The following is a 21,676-nucleotide window of genomic DNA, read 5'->3' on the forward strand; positions in this document are numbered from 1 at the left end:
TATGTTCCTCAAAGAACCAACCTCCTCTTGTCCCATATCAGAAACCTTTTCAGTGACCTGAGACATTCTAGAACTTCCCCTCTGCCAGTAAGAATGTAGGTCTAATCCCACGCTAAAACAAAGCATGAAGGTGGGACTCTGATTGAAGGACTTTACTTAAAATAATCACCTATTTCAATGTTATAACTTCCTAGGAGCTTTTATATGTGAAATCCAGATACAAGAATGTACATCCCCAAATTTTGCCTGCGTTCATCCAGCACAATCAGCATTAACAATATATTTGTTATAATGACAAAGCATGGAAGAAAAAGCTAACAGGAACCCCTGAGAAGTTGATCATGCTTAAAATATGTAGACAAAGTTTACTTTGGGATGGTGAAACCAAAGGGCTATGAGAATAGCAACTCAGGGACCAATTATATTTCTAGCTCTGGAATAAGAAGATATGAATTCAAATCCTAACTCTGAAACTTAAATATTAGGTGACTTTAATTAAGTCACTTCTCCTTGGTTCATTATCCTCACCTATAAAATGATGGTGGGGTTGGATGAGATGACCTATGAGTTCCCCTACCAGTAGAGATACATGAACCTGTGATCCAATACCTCTCCCAAAGCATAAATTTGGCTTAGTCTGAAAGAATCAAAGATAATAGAGTTGAGGGTTAGGATACCATCAAAAATATCAGATTGTCAAAATTGAAACACAGACCCAAGTGAATGGATCCATTTTCCTTCTACTCTATCCTTCATTGCCCCAGTTATCCTCCTAAAACACAATATCCCTCATTGTTACTTGCCTCCTTAGAACCCTCTACCATCCCAATTGATAACCTAACATAGCAAGATATCAAATCCTATAATTGCATTTTTTGAAAATACCTTAAAACAATCTAATTCATTCCTTTGATTTTTGCAGTTGAGACAACTGAGATTCAAACTGGCTTAGGCTAAGATGCTTTCCACCCTCTTTCTTCATCTTCTCTTTCTCTTTCCTCCCCTTCGACACATACATATGCGCACATGTACTTTGTTCATTTCCATCTCATTTCTTTTGCTTAAACTTTGAATTTCAATCCTCTATCTACTCTTCTGTATCTATTAAAATCCTATGCATAACCCATGTGACTCCCTAGTCAAATAGTAAAGTCTTCCAGAGTAGGGATCATGTTTTATAGTTATTTCTTTTTTGGTTCCCCCATCATGCTTAAAGTTCCAGGCTACATACACAGCATAGTTGTTTTTATTTGTATAGTTCTTCAATGATGACAAAGTATTTTACATTATCTCACTGATACTTAAAATACTCCTGTGAAGTAGGTTCCATAGATGTTAATTTCCCGATTTTCAAATGAGAAAATAAGTTCATAGACCTTTCATTATTTACTCAGTCACACAGCTAGTAAGCAGTAGAGGCAGAATTTGCAGGTTTCTCCTACATTCAAATACAAAGCTTTTCCCATTCTTGTTGTTTGTCCTTCATTCTCAAAGATTACCATGTCATCAAGGAAGTGATACCATGACAGGCAAGTGAATTAGATTTGAGTCAGGGAAGGCCATGCAAAGTCACCAGCCTTACTTTCTACTCCACAACCCATTATTTAAAAAATGATCTCAATATAATTAAGGCAAGATTTGAATTCAGATCTTCCTGATGCCAGTGTCAATAGTCTATCCAATGTATTATTAGTGTTTTTCAATAAATTCTTATGGTTGACTTTCCAAAGATATGTCAGCAAATCACTCATATTGTTCAGAATGTAACTCTAGCTTTCTACCTTTTAATGTATTTTTTTCAGTACAGGATAATATTTCCAATACAAATTTCATTTGATTTCTGAGAATCAGGGGCATGGAGATTTTTTTTACAAACATTCTTCATGGAAAAAGGTGTCATTTGAGATTTCCCAGTTATTTGATGTATGCCCTGTACCAGATTCCATTGTCAATGTTATACTGACAGCTGGTTAATTAAAAAATACTGTTAAGAAATTGTAGTTTTTAGAAACTTCAAGCATTTTTAATATTTTTTAATTATAACACCCCCCCCTTAGTTTTGAAGACAGGTGGGAAATTTTCTGCGTGACAAGTTATGATTTTCATATAAACTTTTCAGCAAAATTTTCCTTGTTCTCCCTCTCCACACTTCCATTATATTTACTTTTCTTTGAACTTATCAAGGACAATAGTAGGAAAAAGTTATCCACTCAGTTATAAGCCCCTTAACCTCATATGTGATCATTCAATCCACATCAATGGCAATCTTTTCTTTTTTTTTTTAATAGGGTAACAATTCCAGGTCAGATGAAACCCTAGTTAAGCTCAGGGCTCTGAAATAATCAGAAACCCACAAATAATTATAACCAAGCTAAAATAGTGGGAAGCAAAATATTAGATCTGCTTCAGAATTACCTAGTTTGACAGTCTCTGCCACTAAAATTTGCCAGTTATTCCCCAACTCTCCACTTCATTTTGTACTGGACACAGTGGGCATTAGAGAGAGAATTAGCTGTCAGTCTCTGCACACAATCCACACCCTTTCCAACAGTGATTTCCTAATTCCCACATTTACCAGTACATATTGCTTTTGATCCCTATGGGAATATTCTGGAGACACCCAGGCTAATCCATGTTTACTAGCTGTGCACAGAAATACTGTTTTTATGTCGTCTGACAAAATAGTTATAAATCACACTTCTCCTTTGGATCATAAATACACATTTATCTTTAGAATATCTCACCAACTGAGTCATTTGGATGTCAATATTGCACCTCTTAAATATAATGATGATAATAGAGGCTGTGAATCCACAGACTGGAGCAAGTGCTCTCTTTTCAATAACAGAATATATTTTAATCACAGCATCTCTAATGTTCTATTTGAAGTGGCAGACACAAGTGCCAACAGAATGAGACCTATGGAAACAAGATTTATTTTCTCTAAGAAATGAATACAACTAACCCCTTTGCTTAAGGGGGTTATAGAGTATTTTCTATTTGGGTCATTCTTGAGAATTTTGTCATCCCAGGAAATTAAATAGCTAGCATTTATATAGCTTTATTTTCCAGAATTACAAAATGTTTTTATAAACATTACCTCATTTTATTTTCACAACAACCTTGGGAGATAGGAGTGACTATATCCTCTCCCACAAACACATTTTACAGATGAAGAAACTGAAGCAGACAGCTTTTATAAATAATGATGACATACAGAGGTTGAGTAATTTACCCAATATATAGGTAGAAATATCTGAGGCAACTTTTGAACTCAGATTTCCCTTACTCTGGTCACTACACTATCCATTGTTCAGTCATTTCAGTCATGTCTGATTTTTTATGACACTCTTTGAGGGGTCTCTTAGCAAAGATATTGGAGTTGTTTGTTATTTCCTTCTCTAGCTCATTTTACATATGAGGAAACTGAGGCAAACAGGGTTAAGTGACTTGCCCAGAGTCACACAGCAAGAAAGTGTCTAAAGCCCTATTTAACTCAGATCTTCCTAATTCCAGCTCTGCCACTCTATTTACTGCATCAATCCACTGCCTCTAATTGAATAGTTCAATGGATATTATGTATGATGCTGCCACTCTCTCATAGTAGTTGTTGATGTAGACATAGTAATTTGAGATTAAAAACAAAGTATATATAGACACACACATATAAAAAAAATCTCCTTTGATCCTAGCCAAAACTCTGTGAAATATGTACCACAGGTTTTATTATCCCCAATTTTTAGATGAGATAATGAGATACAGCTGGTCTATTCACAATCAGCAAGGTTCAAACCTAAACGTCTCCTAGAGGTCTTGCTCATTTTTTTAAACTACACCTCTCTCCTCACAGGATGCGTTTTTCCTACCTTCCAAATAAAATGTTATCTTTGCATGGAGAAGCAAGGAAAACCTGCCAGATTTCTTATGCAGTCAGAAGTTAATGGCTAGTTCAGACCATCAATTAACATAGAATTCAAAATAGTCCTAGGTTTAAGAACTCATAGACACTGAAAATTCACATTATCACTCTACCCTTATGGATTCCTTGTAATAGGAACATTCTTCCTTGGCTGGAATTCTGCTTCAAGATTGAGTCACAAATGTTATATGTATCTGCTGTACTCTAAATGTGAAAAGGATAAAATACACCTCAAATTCTCTCCTAACTGGCAGTATTGTAATTCAGCAGATTTCTGTTCTTCATTGAAACCTGGAGTTGAATTGTATTGGGCCGCAAGGCATTCAAGCTGCTGTTTTTCGTTTGGCTATATTTCTCCATAAGCATCTAATTGTTTCAAAAAGTGATGTACAGTATGCAAAAACCTGAATCTCATGCAAATAAGTCTGTATGGTGCTAAAGTTAACAGGTGTTCTCATTAATGTAAGTAGACAAGGAACAATTCTTGAATGTTTTATAAACACTCATAATCTTGGCCAAATATGTTACAATACCATAAAGATACATGCTGCAGCATCTTTTTTTTTCCTTGTTGTGCAATCTCAGCATTTATTAATAGGAGAAGTGTACGAGTAATAAAGTATCAGCAAAAGTATCTATTTCATTAAGGCACCGAAACTATGAAATTATCTACTACTTCTGAATAAATCTACTGGAAAAATCAGTATCCATACCTCCAGAAATATTTGTATTTTCTTTCTTTTCCTTTTTAAAAATAAACGATGCTTTTTGCCATTGATAGATATAATCTTGATACACCAATGAAAGTTTCATGAGCATCTATGATTCTTTAATGCTTCACTGGATTGTGTGAGTTAATTCAAGTGAATGAGTATTTATTAAGCAACTACTATATGCAAGACACTGCACTACGCACTGGGGAAAAGGAAACAGAATTTTCTTCATATAGCTGATATCCTACTTGGAGCAAAAAAAAAAGACACACAGTAAAAAACAATTCATAACAACATAAAAAAAGTAATTTAATGGAGGGGGAAATAATAGCAACTGAAGAGATCAGAAAAAGCCTCATGTAGAATATGACACTTCGATCCTTGAAAAGAGGTAGGAATTCCAAGAGGCTTAACTGAAAAGAAAGTGTATTAAAACCCAAGAGGGAATCTGTACAAAGGTACACAAGTGGGACATGAAATGAAATATATGAGGAACATGTAGGCCAGTTTGGCAGAAACATGGAATACAATAAGGGGAGTAATGAGAAATCAATTTACAAATACAATTTATCACTAGATAATACCGGGATTTAAATGCCAAGCAGAAGAGTTGGTACTTTATTCTATAGGAAGTAGGGAACCACTGAAATTCCTTGAGTGGTGAAGTGATATGGTCAGACTTATGCTTTAAAAGATGGTAATGCTTATTTAGAGGATGGAATTAAGGGGAGAAGTGACTGTACACATTGAGACCAATTAGTTGTTACAGAAATCTAGGAGATATTATAAAACTTCAATACGAGGGTGGAGGGTGGTAAAGGGGATGGATGAGTCAAAATGGTTCTAATTTTTGCAAATCTCTTGTGATTTCCTCAACTTAAATAGCAAATTTAGAAAGATGAGTAAAGGGGAATGAGAATCTTTTGGCATTGTTGAACAAATCTATTTTAGACCTTTTTGTTCCCCTCTCCATCTCTCCAGTGCCATGGGAATCTAAACTCCAATCTGAGAAATTGGTTAAAATTTGCCAGAACCATGTCACTATTCTATAGTGAAAAAGATCTCTGCATAAGAATAGAGAAATAGAGGGTAAGTGGTGGGAAACATATCTGGGCTTGAAATAAAGTTCAACTCAATAACCCACCTCACCCTTCTTCCTGGATCCTCAGAGAGTCAAATTTCAAACAAGAGAAATCATCCCAGTTTACAATACTACCAGGATGGCAGTTTTCTGTATTATCAAGTCAGAAAACTGATAGAAAAACCAGGGTTGGACACCATTTTTGGTAAATTGTATGGCACTCCACTTAACCTGAGGCAAAGTATCTAGCTGAGACCAGTCTGCCCCAGAAAATCACATAGGTCAACAAACTAGACTGTAAACCACAAACTGTCCCTGCTAGGAGAAAGTTAAGATGCTTATAGGTCCAACACCTCAGAGAGACAGAAAATGAGCAATAAGGAAAAATAAGTGAGGGAGGTATGGAGTGGGGGGGGGGGTAATAGGAGACAATTAAAATGACCAAAAATCTCAAGAGAAATTGAAGATCTCTAGTATAATTAGATAAGCTAACAAAAAAAACTTTAACAGCAAAAGGAAATATAATCTTCAGATCTAGTAAATGAATTCAGGCCTCTAAGAATAAAAGCTACAAAACAAAGGGGAAAAGTTAAAACAAGGTGGGATTGAGGACAATGTGAATTTTGAGGCAAATAAGAAATCATAAATGTCTTTGAGTAGTTTCAAAGAAAAATGAAAATTATGAAAGCATTATAGCTTTCACAGTGATATCGGTAGAAATAATTGGTAGAAAAATTTGAATCCTGAATGGCAAATCTCATAAAAAAAAAAAAACCTGCTGATTGGTAATGCAAACATACAAAAGAAGGAAAGAACAGTCTAGGAGAAGAGGGAAAAAAATCAATAGCATTGAAAGAAAACATGCTCTCTATTCAAGTAATACATATCGATCTCAAAAATAGGATTCATAAAGACAACCTAAGTCTCCCAGAAGTGTTTGACAAGTCAAAAAAATTGAACAGTATAATACAAGAAATAATACAAGAAAATTTCTCAAGACTTCTGAACACAGAAAATAAAACTCCAACTGAAGAAAATATAAAGCTCTCTTCCAGGGCAGGGAAAATCCTAAGACTGCAAATTCTAAGACACATAATATTTACTTTTAATCATTCAGTTCAGAAACAAAAATTTCCACAAGTGATGTACAAGTGATATTTCTACAAGAAATATTTTTAAATATAAAGGAAAGAAAAGTTGATTCACATATCTTTTAGCCATAGCCTGTTCTCTATTAATAATGGAAAGATTTTTTGTGACCATTGTAGCTCTCAGACACTCAGATCTATAGAGATGACCTTTCTTTTCTAGTATAGCTAAAGTAGATAGTTGCCTTCAACAAATGGTTTTTTTAGGCTATAAAGATCTTCAATCAAAATATCTCCATTTGGTTCTGTCTAAAACTCTTGTATTTGAAGCATCTAATATCTATCTATTTATCTATGGCTAAGGAGGAGTAAAAAAAAACATTTAAAAGTCCTGATTTTACTTATTTTTTTTTTTGCAAATAGGCAGATTTCATCACTTACTATTATTTTTATTGAATTATAACTCCTTTTTCTTATTCTTTACAATGAGAAAAGTAAACTAGTAAATAATCTTGGCTGCCTTCTTTGACAGGGAGAAAAGAAAGAGACAGAGAAGGTCATACAAAGTTGACCTATGTTCCACCCCTAGGAAAGTTGTTAATTTTCAGATTCATCCCAATCATTAAGTTACTTAAGTTTCCCTTGGCTTCAGGGATCTCTGATGACTTGCATGCTCAATTGTTACCTAGCTTATAGGAAACTCAATCTCTTTTTTAAGCTTTAATGGGCAATTAAGGATCCATCATTTTTTTAAAGTTCTTTTTTTAATTTCTTATAAATCTAAAAATATTCTTTTTAGGGATTAATATGACATTGCCAACTTGGGAAGGTGGCATTTCACTCCCAGGATGTACATAAAGCAATAAGTTTTCTGATTTCAAAGGACAGACAACTAGACTGAGGTACTGAAATCAGATAGTGAGATCTGGTATGACACATTAGCCAGAGTCCTGACCAAAGTGCTTAACTGTGTTAGCTAACCCACAGCAACTGTGGTAGAAACAGAAATCATAAAGATAATTAAAATGGAGGTAAGAACTCAAATTTATAATTCCTCCTCCATTGTGATACACATAGAAATGTTTTGTGAGTATTTAGAAAAGGAATCATTGATCATTAAGAACCAGAATGGCATTATCAAGAATAAGTCATGCTAGTCTAATTCAATGCAGTTTAGCAAACATTTATTAAATATTCACCATATGCAATGCATTGTGCTAAACTATGAGTATACAAAAAATAAACAAAATAGTCTGTCTTCAGTGATCTTACACTATCTAACTTATTTCAACCATCATTTCAGGAAAAGTCCCAATAATGCCTCATCTTACTCCTGACTGACTACCTCACTCCTCCCAATATTTTTTCTACCTATATCCCTACCAATTCTAGAACTAGGAATTATAGTGAAACTTACTCTGTATTATTCCTGGATATTCCACTCTAGTTCAATCACCACCCCAATAACCAAAATTCCTTTCCTTGATCATCATTTTCCTTGGTCTCCCTCATTAGACTATAAGCCCCTTGAGGGCACATACTATTTTGCTTTTGAATTTATATTTCTCTTGCTTAGCTCAGTACTTGGCATGTAGTAAGTACTTGATAAATTCTTTTTATTCATTGAATTTCATTTCCTTTTGTAATTGGTTCATCAATGAAATATTCTATAAACATTGTAAACCTTTATTTCAAATCTGTATTTCATAGAATCCCTTATATTATCCTCTGAACAAAATGGAGTAACATATAAGTGAATATTTACCAAAATATACAATTCCCAGTTAAACAAAATAAGAAATAGAAAATAAATAATACAATATCATGAAAGGAATTTGTACAAGTCATAAATGAATTATCAAAGGAGAAAAATTTCTCTAAATGTGATATATTTATAAATAAATTCTATCAATCAATTAATTCTGTCATTAAATGAGCTGTTTGAAAAAATAAGAAAAGAAAGGAAGGCAACTAAATTTCTTCTATGATATTATGAATAATCATAGTGGAAAAACATTTTACATTAATATCCTTATTGAATATTGATGCAAACTTTTAATATTATATTAATTAACAAACTATAGCAATATATCAAAAAGATTACAAATTATAGCAAAGTTAGATTTATACCAGCAATGCAGCAATGAAGGTTCAATATCAAAAAAACTGAAAATATAACTAACCATATTAATAACAAAACAAGAAGAATAAAAATCATATGGTTGTATGAGTAGTTTAGAAAAGCATTTACTCCTATTTTTAAAAGGAGTATAAAAATAAATAGACTTTCCTTTTCCTGGTATGATAACTACCTAAAACTTGGAGCTACCATGATATGTAATGGTAATAAAATATGTAGGACTTCCCAATGAGGTCAGTGACCATTATGATTTAGTATCCTACTAGAAATGGAAGTGATATCAGTATGACAAGAAAAAAATTTTTACAGGACATATACAAGATAAAGGAAACAAAATTAGTTTAGTCAACTAAGATTAGGTGAATTATAATTAAATTAAAAATATTAACCATAATAAATTCAAATAAACCACCAGCATTTCTATACATTAACAACAAAATGAAAAAAAAGAGATATTCAATCTGAATAACTATAAAATATCTAAAATAATTCTGGGACTACCTTCTAAGATATACATATGAACAATAAGAATATGACTACAAAACTTTTATTTGGATAAAAACAGACATAAATAAGTGAAGAAATATTAATTGCTTATGGGTTGACTAAGGCAAAATAATAAAAATGAAAATACTCTCAAAATTAATATACATATCATATTATTTTCTAGAACTACCAAATGATTATTTTAGGGAGCTAAACTAGAGAAAAAGATAAAGAATTCTCTTGAAGAAACAAAAAATCAAGAATTTACAGGGAAATCATGAGAAGAAATGATAAATGCCAGACCTCAAACTATACTATAAAGCATTAATCATCACATTATTTGGTACTGGTTAAAAAAAATAATGGTTGATCAATGGAACACTTTAAGTATACAACCTTCAAAAGCGAATGAACACAACAGCCTGATGTTTGATTAAATCAAACATCCTCAACTAATGGAGTGAAAACTAATAGCTCTACAAAAACTTCTGGGAAAAATGGTAAATGTTCTATTAAATGTTAGGTTTAGGATAACATTTTATGCCACATACTAAAAGAAACCTCAAATAGATATGTGACTAATTATTTTAAAAGTCAATTCATAAACAGAAAAGCAAAAGAGAAATCATGTCAGATCTATAGATAAAAGAAAAGTTCATGAGCAAACATAGGATAAAGAGGATCGTGGAAAATAAAATTACCAATTTTGATTGCATAATAGAATTTGTGTAAAAACAATGCAATTAATATTAGAAAGAAATTATTAAAGGAAAATTTTTATATTATTTACTCTGATAAAGGAAGGTTTAATTTCTAAGATATAGGATAAACTAATTCAAATTTATAAGAACAAAATTCATTTTAAAATGATAAATTGCACAATTATCAAAATATTTTAAAGTACTGATAATTACAGAAATTCAAATTAAAACAAATCTAAAATAGAATCTTACAGCCATTAAATTGATAAAGAAAAGAAGGAAAATTACAAATATTGAAGAAGCTGATGTAGTAGGGATGGGAAGGGAGAATATTAATACACTATTATTAGTATGAATTGCCCTGGCTATTTTGGAAAGCAATATGGAACTATGTCGAGAAAAGAAAGACAAAACTGTACAAGCTTTTTGATGTGGTGATACCCTAAACATATCTATATATAGAAGTATTTCTAGTGGGATTCTATTAGAGTAGTTAAGTAGTACTGTGTATAGGACACTGAACTTGGAGTCAGGAAGAATTGAATTAAAATATGACCTCAGATATTTACCAGCAATATAACCTTGAATGAGTTATTCAATTTCTGTCTGCCTTAATTGTCCTTTGCCATAATATGAGAATTATAATAGCACCTATCTCCCAAGGTTATTGAGGATCAAATGAGATATTTATAAACACTTGCACATTGTCTGGCATTCAGGATACTTTATATAAATGCTTTTGTAATCATAACATGAACTACATTCAGCATATTATAATTATAAACTATGTCCAAAACTAAAAAACAAACATGGCTACACACTTTGATCCAAGGATACTATGATTTTGCTGGTGTTTTTGTTGAGTTGTTTCAGTCATGTCCAATTCTTCATGACCCCATTTGGGGTTTTCTTGGCAAAGATACTGGAGTGGTTTGTCATTTTCTTCTCCTGTTTATTTTACAGATGAGGAAACTAAGGCAAACAGATGACTTGCTCAGGTTCACAGGTAGCCAGTGTCTGAGATCAAATTTGAACTCAGGAAGATGAATCTTCCTAACTCTAGACCTGCACTTTATCTGCTGCACCAGCAACCTAATACTGTCATGATTAGGGATATATATACATACACAAAAATATTTCTAGTGGTACTCTATTGGGGCAGCTAGATAGCTCAGTGGATAGAATGCAAGACCTCAAGTTGGGAAGACCTGAGTTTAAACCAGCCTTAGTAACTCACTAGCTAGGTGATTGTGGGCAAGTCACTTAACCCTATTTTATTCAGTTTCCTTCTATATAAAAATCAGCTGGTGAAGGAAATGACAAATCTTTGCAGTATCTTTTGCAAAGAAGTCCCCCAAAAGATGTCCTGAAGAGTCAGACATAACCAAAAATGATAAAACACTTTGCTGTTGTTTTTGTTAGTTATGATGGTTGTTATTTTGTAGTGATAACAGTATGAAAATTAAGCTGATTCTCATCAGTTGAAAAGTAACTAATAAAATTTTGCTATAAAAATGTAAAGCTATGTTATTGTCACTTAAGAATAATGAAAGAAGAAATTTCAAGGAAACCCAGGGTAACATATGGACTGATGCAAAGTGAATTGAACATAACCAGGAGAATAATTAATGTAATAATAATATTGTAAAGACAATTTTAAAAATTAATATCATTAATTAATGTCATGAGCACATTCCAGAGGACATGATTAAACATGCTATCCATATCTATGGAAATGAGTCATGTTTTTGGCCATGGCCAATATTGAAATTTGTTTTGTTGGTGTATGTTTTTATAATTGTTTTTCAACTGGAGAGGTGGGAATGAAGAAGATGAGGGAGAAGAAGGATAGAGAGAAAATCCATACATGTTATTTGCAAAAAGGTAAAAAAAAATTTGTACATGCATTAGAATGTAATCAGACTAAAGTCCTCATTAAGATGTGTATATATATCTTTGTTTTTTATCTGAAGTCCTTCTACATTTTGTCCTATTTGCAAGGACTTCATTCAATATGCATTTTTTAAGCAATGTGTTAGGAACTAAGGATACAAATACTTCATTGCCCTCCAGAGCTTTACATTCTGCTCAGAAGACATAACATATACATATATAAGAAAATACAAGCTACATATACTGTAAATATAAAATAATATGCTAAGAAAGAAGAGGATGGGGCTTGATAATGACATAAAGTAATAGTTTTATGAGCTATGAATATTGTACAAAATGCAGTATCTACTTGTACACACTGAAGTTTGGGTGTATGTACTAGACTAGTTAACATTGAGATTTTTTTCAAATTGAAAATCATTTGCTAAACATGTTTATAGATAATGTGGCAACTATGTAGGTTAGCGGCACAAAAATCATAGTCAAACATCTAAAATTATGCAAGTTATTAAAGAGTCTCCATGTTGACTTGAATTATCAAATTTCTCTTCATTTTAAGATGGTGGTAGGTCAAGTTGACAGCATATGTTCTAATACCATTGAATGAGCAAGCTATAGTCCTGTGGCTAAAATGATTTAGAATAAGCTACTCAAAATGTTTTAGTGACACATGGCTTTAGGGTATTTCAGAATAGAAATTCTGGGATGATTAGTTTATCTAGAGCAAACTTCCCCTTTAGGTTTAAAAATTAACTGTAAATAGAAATAATTTGATGCCTTCAGCCATCAAAGACTTCTGTCAACTATTTTTTCAGTTGTATTTATTTTTAGCATTACAAACAAAAGAAACAATTTATTGTCAAACTGCTGACTTTGTTCTCCGAAAATTGTTTAATGAGTTCTGAATGGAATGTATACATGTTTTTGATTTCATGCAACATTGAATATACTTAAATAATTATCATTTTAGACTTTACAATTATTGAACCAGTAGAAATTAATTCCAATCTATATTTTTGATCTTGTTATTTAGTTTGATATGCTGAGAGGTTCCTTGAACTTCTGTTCAAAACCCATATCCAACACCTGCTATCTAGTTGATGGTGTCTGGACATGAGTTTTCTTATGTTTAAAACAAGTGGTTTGAGTTATATGACTTCAAAAGGTCCCTTCCAACTCTATATTTATGGTCCTTTAATTCTATATTCTTTGGAGGGAGCAAAGAGAGGAAATGGGTTGTTCATTATTTGTTACCAAAAAGTTTAAAAGGTTAAGATAGTATGAGTATTTTTCTCTTTTTTCATAACACTGAGAATTTTTTAAGTAAAGATTTTTATTATACAAATCAAGTCTTTTATCTGGAGAATGTAGAGACTACATTGTCTAGCTTCCAAAGGTATGGTTCAATTTCACATAAGAAAGCACTGGTCCTTGAAAATTTGACCTTAAACTTTAAGATTTAGAAATCATTTGAGGCCTAGAGTATGTGTAACCCAAGAAGTTGTTTATTTTCTATTAAACAATAAATTTCTTATGTGATCAGGTTATCTTAATATGATACTACTACCCAGGTCTCTAATTAATGTATAAGCAAATGAGTCATATTCAGACGCATTGAAAATTTAGCTAATAATCATCTGGAAACTAATAGATTTGGATTTGTGAAGACAGAGAGAGTTGTAGAAAGGCGGGAGCACTGGCTTGTCTGCTTTATTTAGCAGTAAGTCGATTTAGTAACATTTCACAGAGTCAGAAGAAGCCGAGTGATTATAACATAAGGTTCAACATCTTTAGATATGTAGAACATTTTCTGTTGCTTAAAACAAATATTCCCTAAGAAAGGATAAAACATTTTTCTGACTTGCAAAGTTTTTGCAGTCTATCATTTAAATTACTTAAATAAAGGGAGCTTTACTGCTCCCCAAAGCTCAGAATATAACACCCTCCATGCATATTAGCTTGATCTTCTTGACAGACCAGAAAAGTGTTTGTGTGTGCCAATTAAAACAAAAATGGTTCCCCAGTGGCTTGTTCCTCACACAACTTCTGAAGACTGCTATCATTGTTTGCTAGGGTAACCCTGGATAAGGCTGCTATCCAAAGTAAACAAACTTTTCAAAACTTTCATGACAGATGGGGGTTACAAATGCATTTTAATAAGAGAGTTGCCAAAACAACCTCTTTTTTTGCAATTAGCATATATTTACTTAACATCTAGCAACATTGGGAACACAAGGCAAATACTTTCTCACAAAATGTTTTAACAAGTAACATTTTTGGAAAGACAAGTTGAAGACCTTTTTCCTCCAAACTGATATTTCACCCTTACTTTTATGATAACTTTACTCTATTGGTCAGAAAAAATGTTAGGAGGTATTAATGCCAGACTGTAATTTGAGACAGACATGCAGTCTTTATAAATTCATTTCTTTGGTAACCATAAATACCTTTGAGCCCACTAAGTAATTTAACTATTAGTATAACCATGACAACCCTCATTTGATCACCTATATATATCATGTGTGCAATTTATGATGTAAGATGACAAAAAATGTAACTAAATCCTATAATTCTCTGTGTGTGTCTCTCTCTCTCTCTTTCTCTATCTCTCTCTCTCTCTCTCTCTCTCTCTCTCTTTCTCTCTCTCTCTCTCTCTCTCTCTCTCTCTCTCTCTCTCTCTCTCTCCATGTCTCTCCTTCTATCTCTTCCTCCCTCTCCCTTTCATTTAATTGATGTGGGGGACACTCAGAAAAGACATTCTCACCAGAAATGCAGATCACCAGCCATTCTACAATATAATTCTATACAAGATCTCAGATTTAGAACTGAAAGGAATCTTAAAGCCAATGAGTTTAAAATGTTTGTTTACAAAAGAGAAAATAGAATCTGAGAGATATTAAGCGAGTTGGCCAGTCACATAGCTAACAAGTGTCTCAGGTAGCTCTTGAATTCAAGAGCCTTTCAGTTCTGTATCACCCAGACCATCTCGCTGAACTTTAAGTCAGGATCTTTAAAATCTTAAAATGTTGCCATATCTTTTGTAATGATCATGACTTGGTTAAAGTTTTATTTGTATGAATCTCAGTTTCCTTATTCTATGAAGTGGGATACTTGCATCTATCTTAGACTTCTTGTGAGGAAAGTTCATTACAAATCTCAGTTTCATATAAATGTGTTGTTCCTGTTTATTATTATTATTATTATTGACACTAACCTCCATTATGTCCTAATTTCCTTCCTTTTATAGATATTCTATGCTCAAAAATGTTAGTAAGATTAGAGGAAAGAATGTTTTGAGATTCCAGGGAAATTTGTTTTTAAATGACCTGCTTTGTTGCTTATTTTGTTATAACACCAAAGATATGATTAACCCAGTTTTAAAGGACAATATACCAAGCCTTTATACTGATATCCTCTCTCTGTCTCTCATCTCTTTCTCTCTGTCTCTCATTGTGTCTTTCTATTTCTTTGTATCTCTGTCTCTTCATCTCTCTTTTTCTTCCCTCCCTTCTATCTTTCACTTTCTCCCCCAACCCCATTTCCCCATTTGATCTACCAAATGATTAAAATCTTATGCTACATTAGTTTGTCATCTGTTTTTAAATACACATATTTCATGTTTCAAACAAGGATATATACATCCTCAGCATATACACACCCTGCTGCTTTACATGTACTAGGTGTCAAATAAGTTTATGCTAATGATAAAGCAATGACAGTAAAATAATAGATTTAAAATCATAAGACTTGGACTCAATTCCTGACTCCACTTTCTTGCCATGTTACTCTAGAAAATCACTTATACTCTTTGTTCCTCAGTTTCCTCATGGAGATTATATGAATGCTCATTTTTTTTCATTTCCTGTTTCAAGAGTTGTGAGGATTTAATGAAGCAATATGTGTAAAGTACTTTGAAAACTTTATAACATCATATGTGTATGCTCTTTTTATTTTCTTATAAACGAAACTGAAATAATTTATTGTATTTGGGCATGATTTTCTGGGTTTTGAGAAACTTATGAGTCTATTCTGAATGATCACCTAATAGCTAGTGGCATGTTGCCCTACCTATTTGGAGGACCTGTCTGTAGGGTTTGCACATGATAAGCTATTATTTGACTAATGAATCTGTTAAGTTTGGGAAGGGTAGTCCCATGTAAAAGTAGGTATAACCTAGTCAATTGTCAATGACATATACTTTCTATTAGAATTTCTTCCACTTTCTTTTGTGATCTTATTGAAGATAAATGCAGTTTAATGTGTAGAGAAAGCATGCTGTATTTACAGTTTTTATAGTTATAGGTTAATTATAACCTTTCTCTTAAATGTTTTCTATTCTGGCACGTGAGATAAGGAAAAATTTAGAAAAGTATAAAAACTGTCCTATTCCAGTATCATTTTTCATATAAACTTCATATAAGATAATACAATGAAACCTTATTTTTGAAATGGATGCTGAGGCTTCTGGATATAAATCAAACTTGCAACTATAAACAATCTTTTGACACTCATTTTAAGCCAACTAGTGGTGGAGCTCAAAAGATGAGTTGCATTTCCTATATACAGAGAGCCCAAAAAATGGCTACATTTTAAATGAGAAAAATAGTTATAATTAGCAAAAACTACCATATTAAAGCCAAATTTTCCTACTTTAACTAAGATTATTAATAAGACAGACTTTGTGTAATGAAAAGCCAAACCATAATTGTGGACCAGATATGTCTTCAGTTTGGTTTGGTTCTCTTACTTTCATGCTCAAAGGAATCTCAACAAGAAAATGAGTCCAACTTCACTGAACAAAAGAATAACATTGTTAAATTAGTATTAGATACAAAAATCTTAAAGAATTGGAGTGCTACTCAGGGAGCATATCTGAAATTTCTTGAGCATGAATGTATTGCCAGCAGGTATTTGAATGGATTCTTATTTCCTGAAAAAGTTTGAGCACATTACTTTAGACAATTCCAGGGGATTGCCATTACTTAGACATATGTATTATTGACAACACTGGCACTTCATTAGGACAGCTTACTTGTCACAGGATATATATCTCCAACTATGATTTAGTGGAGAGGAGGGATTTCAAAAGACATTTATTGAAACTGGAAGACTAAGCAAAATAGTAACTGGCAGCTCTTACCAGAGACCTTTGTGTTTACTGTAAATTCTTCTTTCATTTTTTTCCAAGTTCCTATGGTTATTTCAGCAAAATCTAACATAGAGAGCATGTATTAGCAGGCTTAGCATGGAATCATTTAAGCCTATTTTTAAAGTGTATATATATATATATATATATATATATATATATATGTATAATTTATTTATTTATTTAGATAGTAATCATAAATTGTTCAATCATAAGGTTTAGTCAAAGCTGGCGTGCTTTATTGATATCTTTTCTCAAGGGTGTTGAAAATTCGATTGTTCAATGTGCAAATATGGTTTAGCAAACACTTCCAAGAACTATTTATCAGAAATCTTAAAGAGGTAATATATAAGAGTGGGTTAGGAAACCTGCACATTAAATGGGATTTGCCAGCCAAAGCCTTTGGAAATGCTTTCCTCTGAATGACTGGAATGGAGCAGAACAAAGTCAATTATTGACTGTAATTAAGAAGTGGATGCATTTAAACTGTAGAGAGCAGTAGCAGTCTTCTTGAAACTGTCTAGTTACTCTGAAGATTAGTATGAAGAAAGAAAGGGAGGGATATGAACTATTCACTGACAGTATGTTTTGAATGAAGCTCATTCACCCAATTCTCTCTTCTATCTTTTTAAAAATTTATTCATAAATCACTGATTATGTATGATTATTAAAGTAATATATTCAGACAAAGCAACTTACAAATGCAATTTGCTTTTGGTTGTGTTAGCAGTAAAAGATACTCTCTGCATAGCATGCAACAGAAATACTAATGCACTGATAAATTACTTGCATTTTATAAAGATTTTGAATATTAGGAGACTGAATTCTAAACTTCATTGTATCTTTCCTAAACCTTCAGAGCCCAATAAGGCTATTTATATTTGTTACTTCTATTTTGCAAATGTTATTCTTTTGAAAAAAAATCAATAGTGATCCATTTATAGTGGCTGAGATGTAGTAGATGGGATCTTACATTATATTTAGTCTAATTTGTTTATCCATATGTATATTAATAAATTGTGATGTTACAGAATTCATTCATATCTCCAAAATATATTAGTGGAGATTTATTTTTAAAAGTCAAAGTTAAAAGTCTGTTATATGACTAGTTAAGCATCATTCTATTTATTCCACTGTTTAACTGCCTTTCACTGGTTAGCAATTACCTCATTTTAAATTAAATTATTTTGTGTCTGCTTTATTAAAAGATTCCTTTAAACTGACCTTAAGAGAGGGACATTATTATGTCAATTCAGATCATTGGACAGCCATCAGTTTCACTGTCTTGCAGAAGAGATATTAAAGATAGGATTCGGTACTTCTGGTCATCCTTAACCTATATTCCTTTGAGAGGAAGGAGGAAAAATAAGAAAGGGAGAGAGAAAATTTAATCCCAGTAATATGTTTAAATTCAAGTATGGGAAAATAAGTCCTTTTCACCAAATCCTTCTTTGTAACAGTTGCATTTCATTTAGGGAAGGTTTTTTTTTTTCTTCTTTGAAGAACACTGTTTTGAAAGGCAGTTCCAATCTATGCAGAGTTGGTTACATCATGAAGGAAGATGATATCAGAGAGGGTTGTTTTTATCTTTTTAATAATATCAAATAAACTTGGAATTCTCTAAAGGACTAAGATATTATTGTGGTTGAGATTTTTCCCATTAATTGTAGAGCTGTGTGGCCAAGTTATTTGGGTCACTGATGATCATTTGAACGATGAGTAGAATCACATTAACATTAGAATACAGTTTGTGATGATGAGGACCAATACCACATTTTCATATTTAGCCTTTTAAAAACATGAAAAGATGACTAGATCTTCCTGGAATATTTTCAGAAGTCAGAACTCAAAATCTGTCAATCTTTACTTGTTTTGTGACATCAGTAGAAAAATGGCATGCAGAGGGTTCTTTTTAGTGAGGAAGCTCAAAGCTGATATCACGTAGAAAATAGCTTCACATTTCAATCTGATGTCTTAATGGAAAGTTTGCATATCTGCTATAATTGGGTTCTTTTCTAAATAGTCCTTTATGTGTGAAAGCAAGGATATTTCTCAGTTTGTAAGAACGTGGTGCTTCTGACCACAAATATGAGACAAAGGGATATGGTTGGATGGGAATGGGAAATTCATTGTGATGAAGGAATGCATATTTTCACACTGGAAATATCCAAGAACACAACAGAGCTGACTATCAGGAAAATGAATGTTCACTTGATAAATCTCCCCTACGTGAGGGTCAAAATATAAATGAATTTTCTTCTATTGAACTTCCTTCCTTGGTAATTGCTTCCTTTTTTAGTTGCCTAGTATTTCCCAAATGATAATGGAACTAGAAATAGCAGATGTTGTCCATTTGACCACCTTTTTTTGGGAAAGTTTACATTAATCTCTCTGGTAAAAAAAAAAAATCTGTTTTGAAATCCTCAGTAAACTGAAATCAAGCAGGAAAATATTAGATTTGAAAAAGATAATAAAAGTCAGAAACCTCAGGATGAATCCTGACCCACTCAGGTGCATTGATTTCTTTTTAAGCTGTGATTACGGAACCTTCTTCTCTCTGAACTTCCTGGTATGTTGCTGCTTGTGTTAGAAAGATGCTATTCCAGGAGAGCTCAGTTAATAGTTCTTATTATTGATATAACAATGTAATTGTTATGACATAAGCAAATGGTTTATAGAAAGTGGTTCAAAATGGTCCTATCCTTGTTCTCAGATAATTACCACAAAAGTATTTCAGTTTATAAAAGTCTATGTTGAAAAAAATAAATCACATTTTTTAAAAAAAGAAGTGTAAAAGATATATCTTATTTGGTTTACTTACCTGTCGATTTTTCCTCTAGATCACAACAGTATCAGGAAATGAGTTCCTTCTTCAGTCAGATATTGACTTCATCATATTGGATTGGTTCCATGCAATCAAAAATGCAATTGACAGATTGGTATGTATTTGTTTTGGCTGTTACCTTTATTAATTAAAATAGTCATTTAAACCTTCTTGCTTAGGGATATAAACCACATACATTTAAATAGCTGATGTAGATTGACAGATATTAATTTATTTTGAGCTTATGCATTCCAGAGGGGAGAAAATAGGTCCAGCAGAAAGTACTATGGGACTAAATGTCATTTTATTCTTCCCTTTAAAAAAGAATTGTGCAATTCATTTCTCTAGAATAACAAGAACATTGGTTTACTGTTGGTTGTAAAAAGCACACAAGCGCTTAATAACTAATGAACTTTTACATTTTCAGTTTATGTGGCCTATAATATATATTCTCAAATAGAAATATTAATATATTGAGTCCTTTATGCATTTTCATAGTGCCTATTTGCAAAAATAGCCCTAGCAAATAATATTCCTTTGTAATTGATTACTATTATTTTCCTATTGAGCCTGATTTTTTTCTTTTGAAAGTAAGCGTGTCATATTTCAAGAAAACTATTTTTAATTACCCAGCCAAATCTAGCTTTCGGTTTAGAAGGGTGATTCCTACGAAATAAATTGATTTTCCACTGAAGCAAAATTGTTTGACAAGATGCTCATTTCTACAAAATCTTGAAAGAGGGTGGAAAAAAGCAGATTATAAACATTTATAGGGCAATCATAAGGGAAATTAAATACTTTTTGTAAAATTTTACTGAGATGCATTTGCTTTAAATCTTGTTCATTTTGGATTGTCATGAAAAGAGAAAACTTTAAAATAAATTAGATATTTATCACCCTTATATAGCATGATAAACAAAATAATATCTAATAAATTCAGATATGGATTAGTAATTGGATTCTTGCCCCACACATTTTCTCATCTGAAATTTTCTTTGTTAAATTAAAATGAAATGCCAAAGAACATAATGTTATATTAACTCTATTTTTTTTCATCAGACATATTTAGCCTATTTCTCACAAAATAGGATGAGAAACGCTGACAAATGCTGTGCTGAAATAGACAAAAGCTATCTATACCAGATCTAAGAAATTTGGTTTGGTTTTGTTTTCAATCCAGCCAAAGGATCAAAGCTGTACATCAAGAAATTTGGAGTTGTTCAAAATCCAAAGATCCTCTAGTGCAGAACTGCTGGATCATTTTGATAGAGAAATAAAAGAACAAAAACCTGAACACAGAAAATCTTTAAGTAAGTATTTCCTTTTAATTTTCCATGTCAGTTCATCTCAAATGCAATGCTTAGGAAAAACAAATTCATCAAAATGAGACTTTGGACCAGAGTCATCCTACGCACATAAGATTCTTAGCAATTTCTTGAAAAGTCGCTCACTCACTGGAGGGCAATTGTCTCTGTTTTGTTTGTGGCTTGTTGATAATGGCAATTGAGAAAATATTCTGTGAGGTCATGGTCCCTGCTTAAAGAAAAACTCTGATTTTCTAAATGATAGCCACACTGTACAGGTTTGTGATTTATTCTCAAAGTGGGAAATGTCAATCATCTGCTACCATTTGTGGACTGAAGTTGATTTGTATGCTTATAAAGATATATGTGTAAAAGCCTGAG

The 21,676-nt window shown here is 32.3% G+C and overlaps 1 protein-coding gene across 2 annotated transcripts in view; it reads left to right on the top strand.

The window, feature by feature from the left end:
* ARHGAP15 (Rho GTPase activating protein 15) overlaps positions 1–21,676 on the top strand; it is an 818,783-nt gene that overhangs the window by 377,695 nt on the left and 419,412 nt on the right. For both annotated transcript variants that reach the window (XM_031963678.1, XM_031963679.1), the window contains exons 7-8: positions 20,008–20,106; positions 21,172–21,301. In XM_031963678.1, the coding sequence (XP_031819538.1) occupies positions 20,008–20,106; positions 21,172–21,301 (229 nt within the window). The remainder of the gene's footprint in view (positions 1–20,007; positions 20,107–21,171; positions 21,302–21,676) is intronic.

The sequence above is a fragment of the Sarcophilus harrisii genome, chromosome 3, assembly GCF_902635505.1.
Source record: "Sarcophilus harrisii chromosome 3, mSarHar1.11, whole genome shotgun sequence".
Taxonomy (NCBI): domain Eukaryota; kingdom Metazoa; phylum Chordata; class Mammalia; order Dasyuromorphia; family Dasyuridae; genus Sarcophilus; species Sarcophilus harrisii.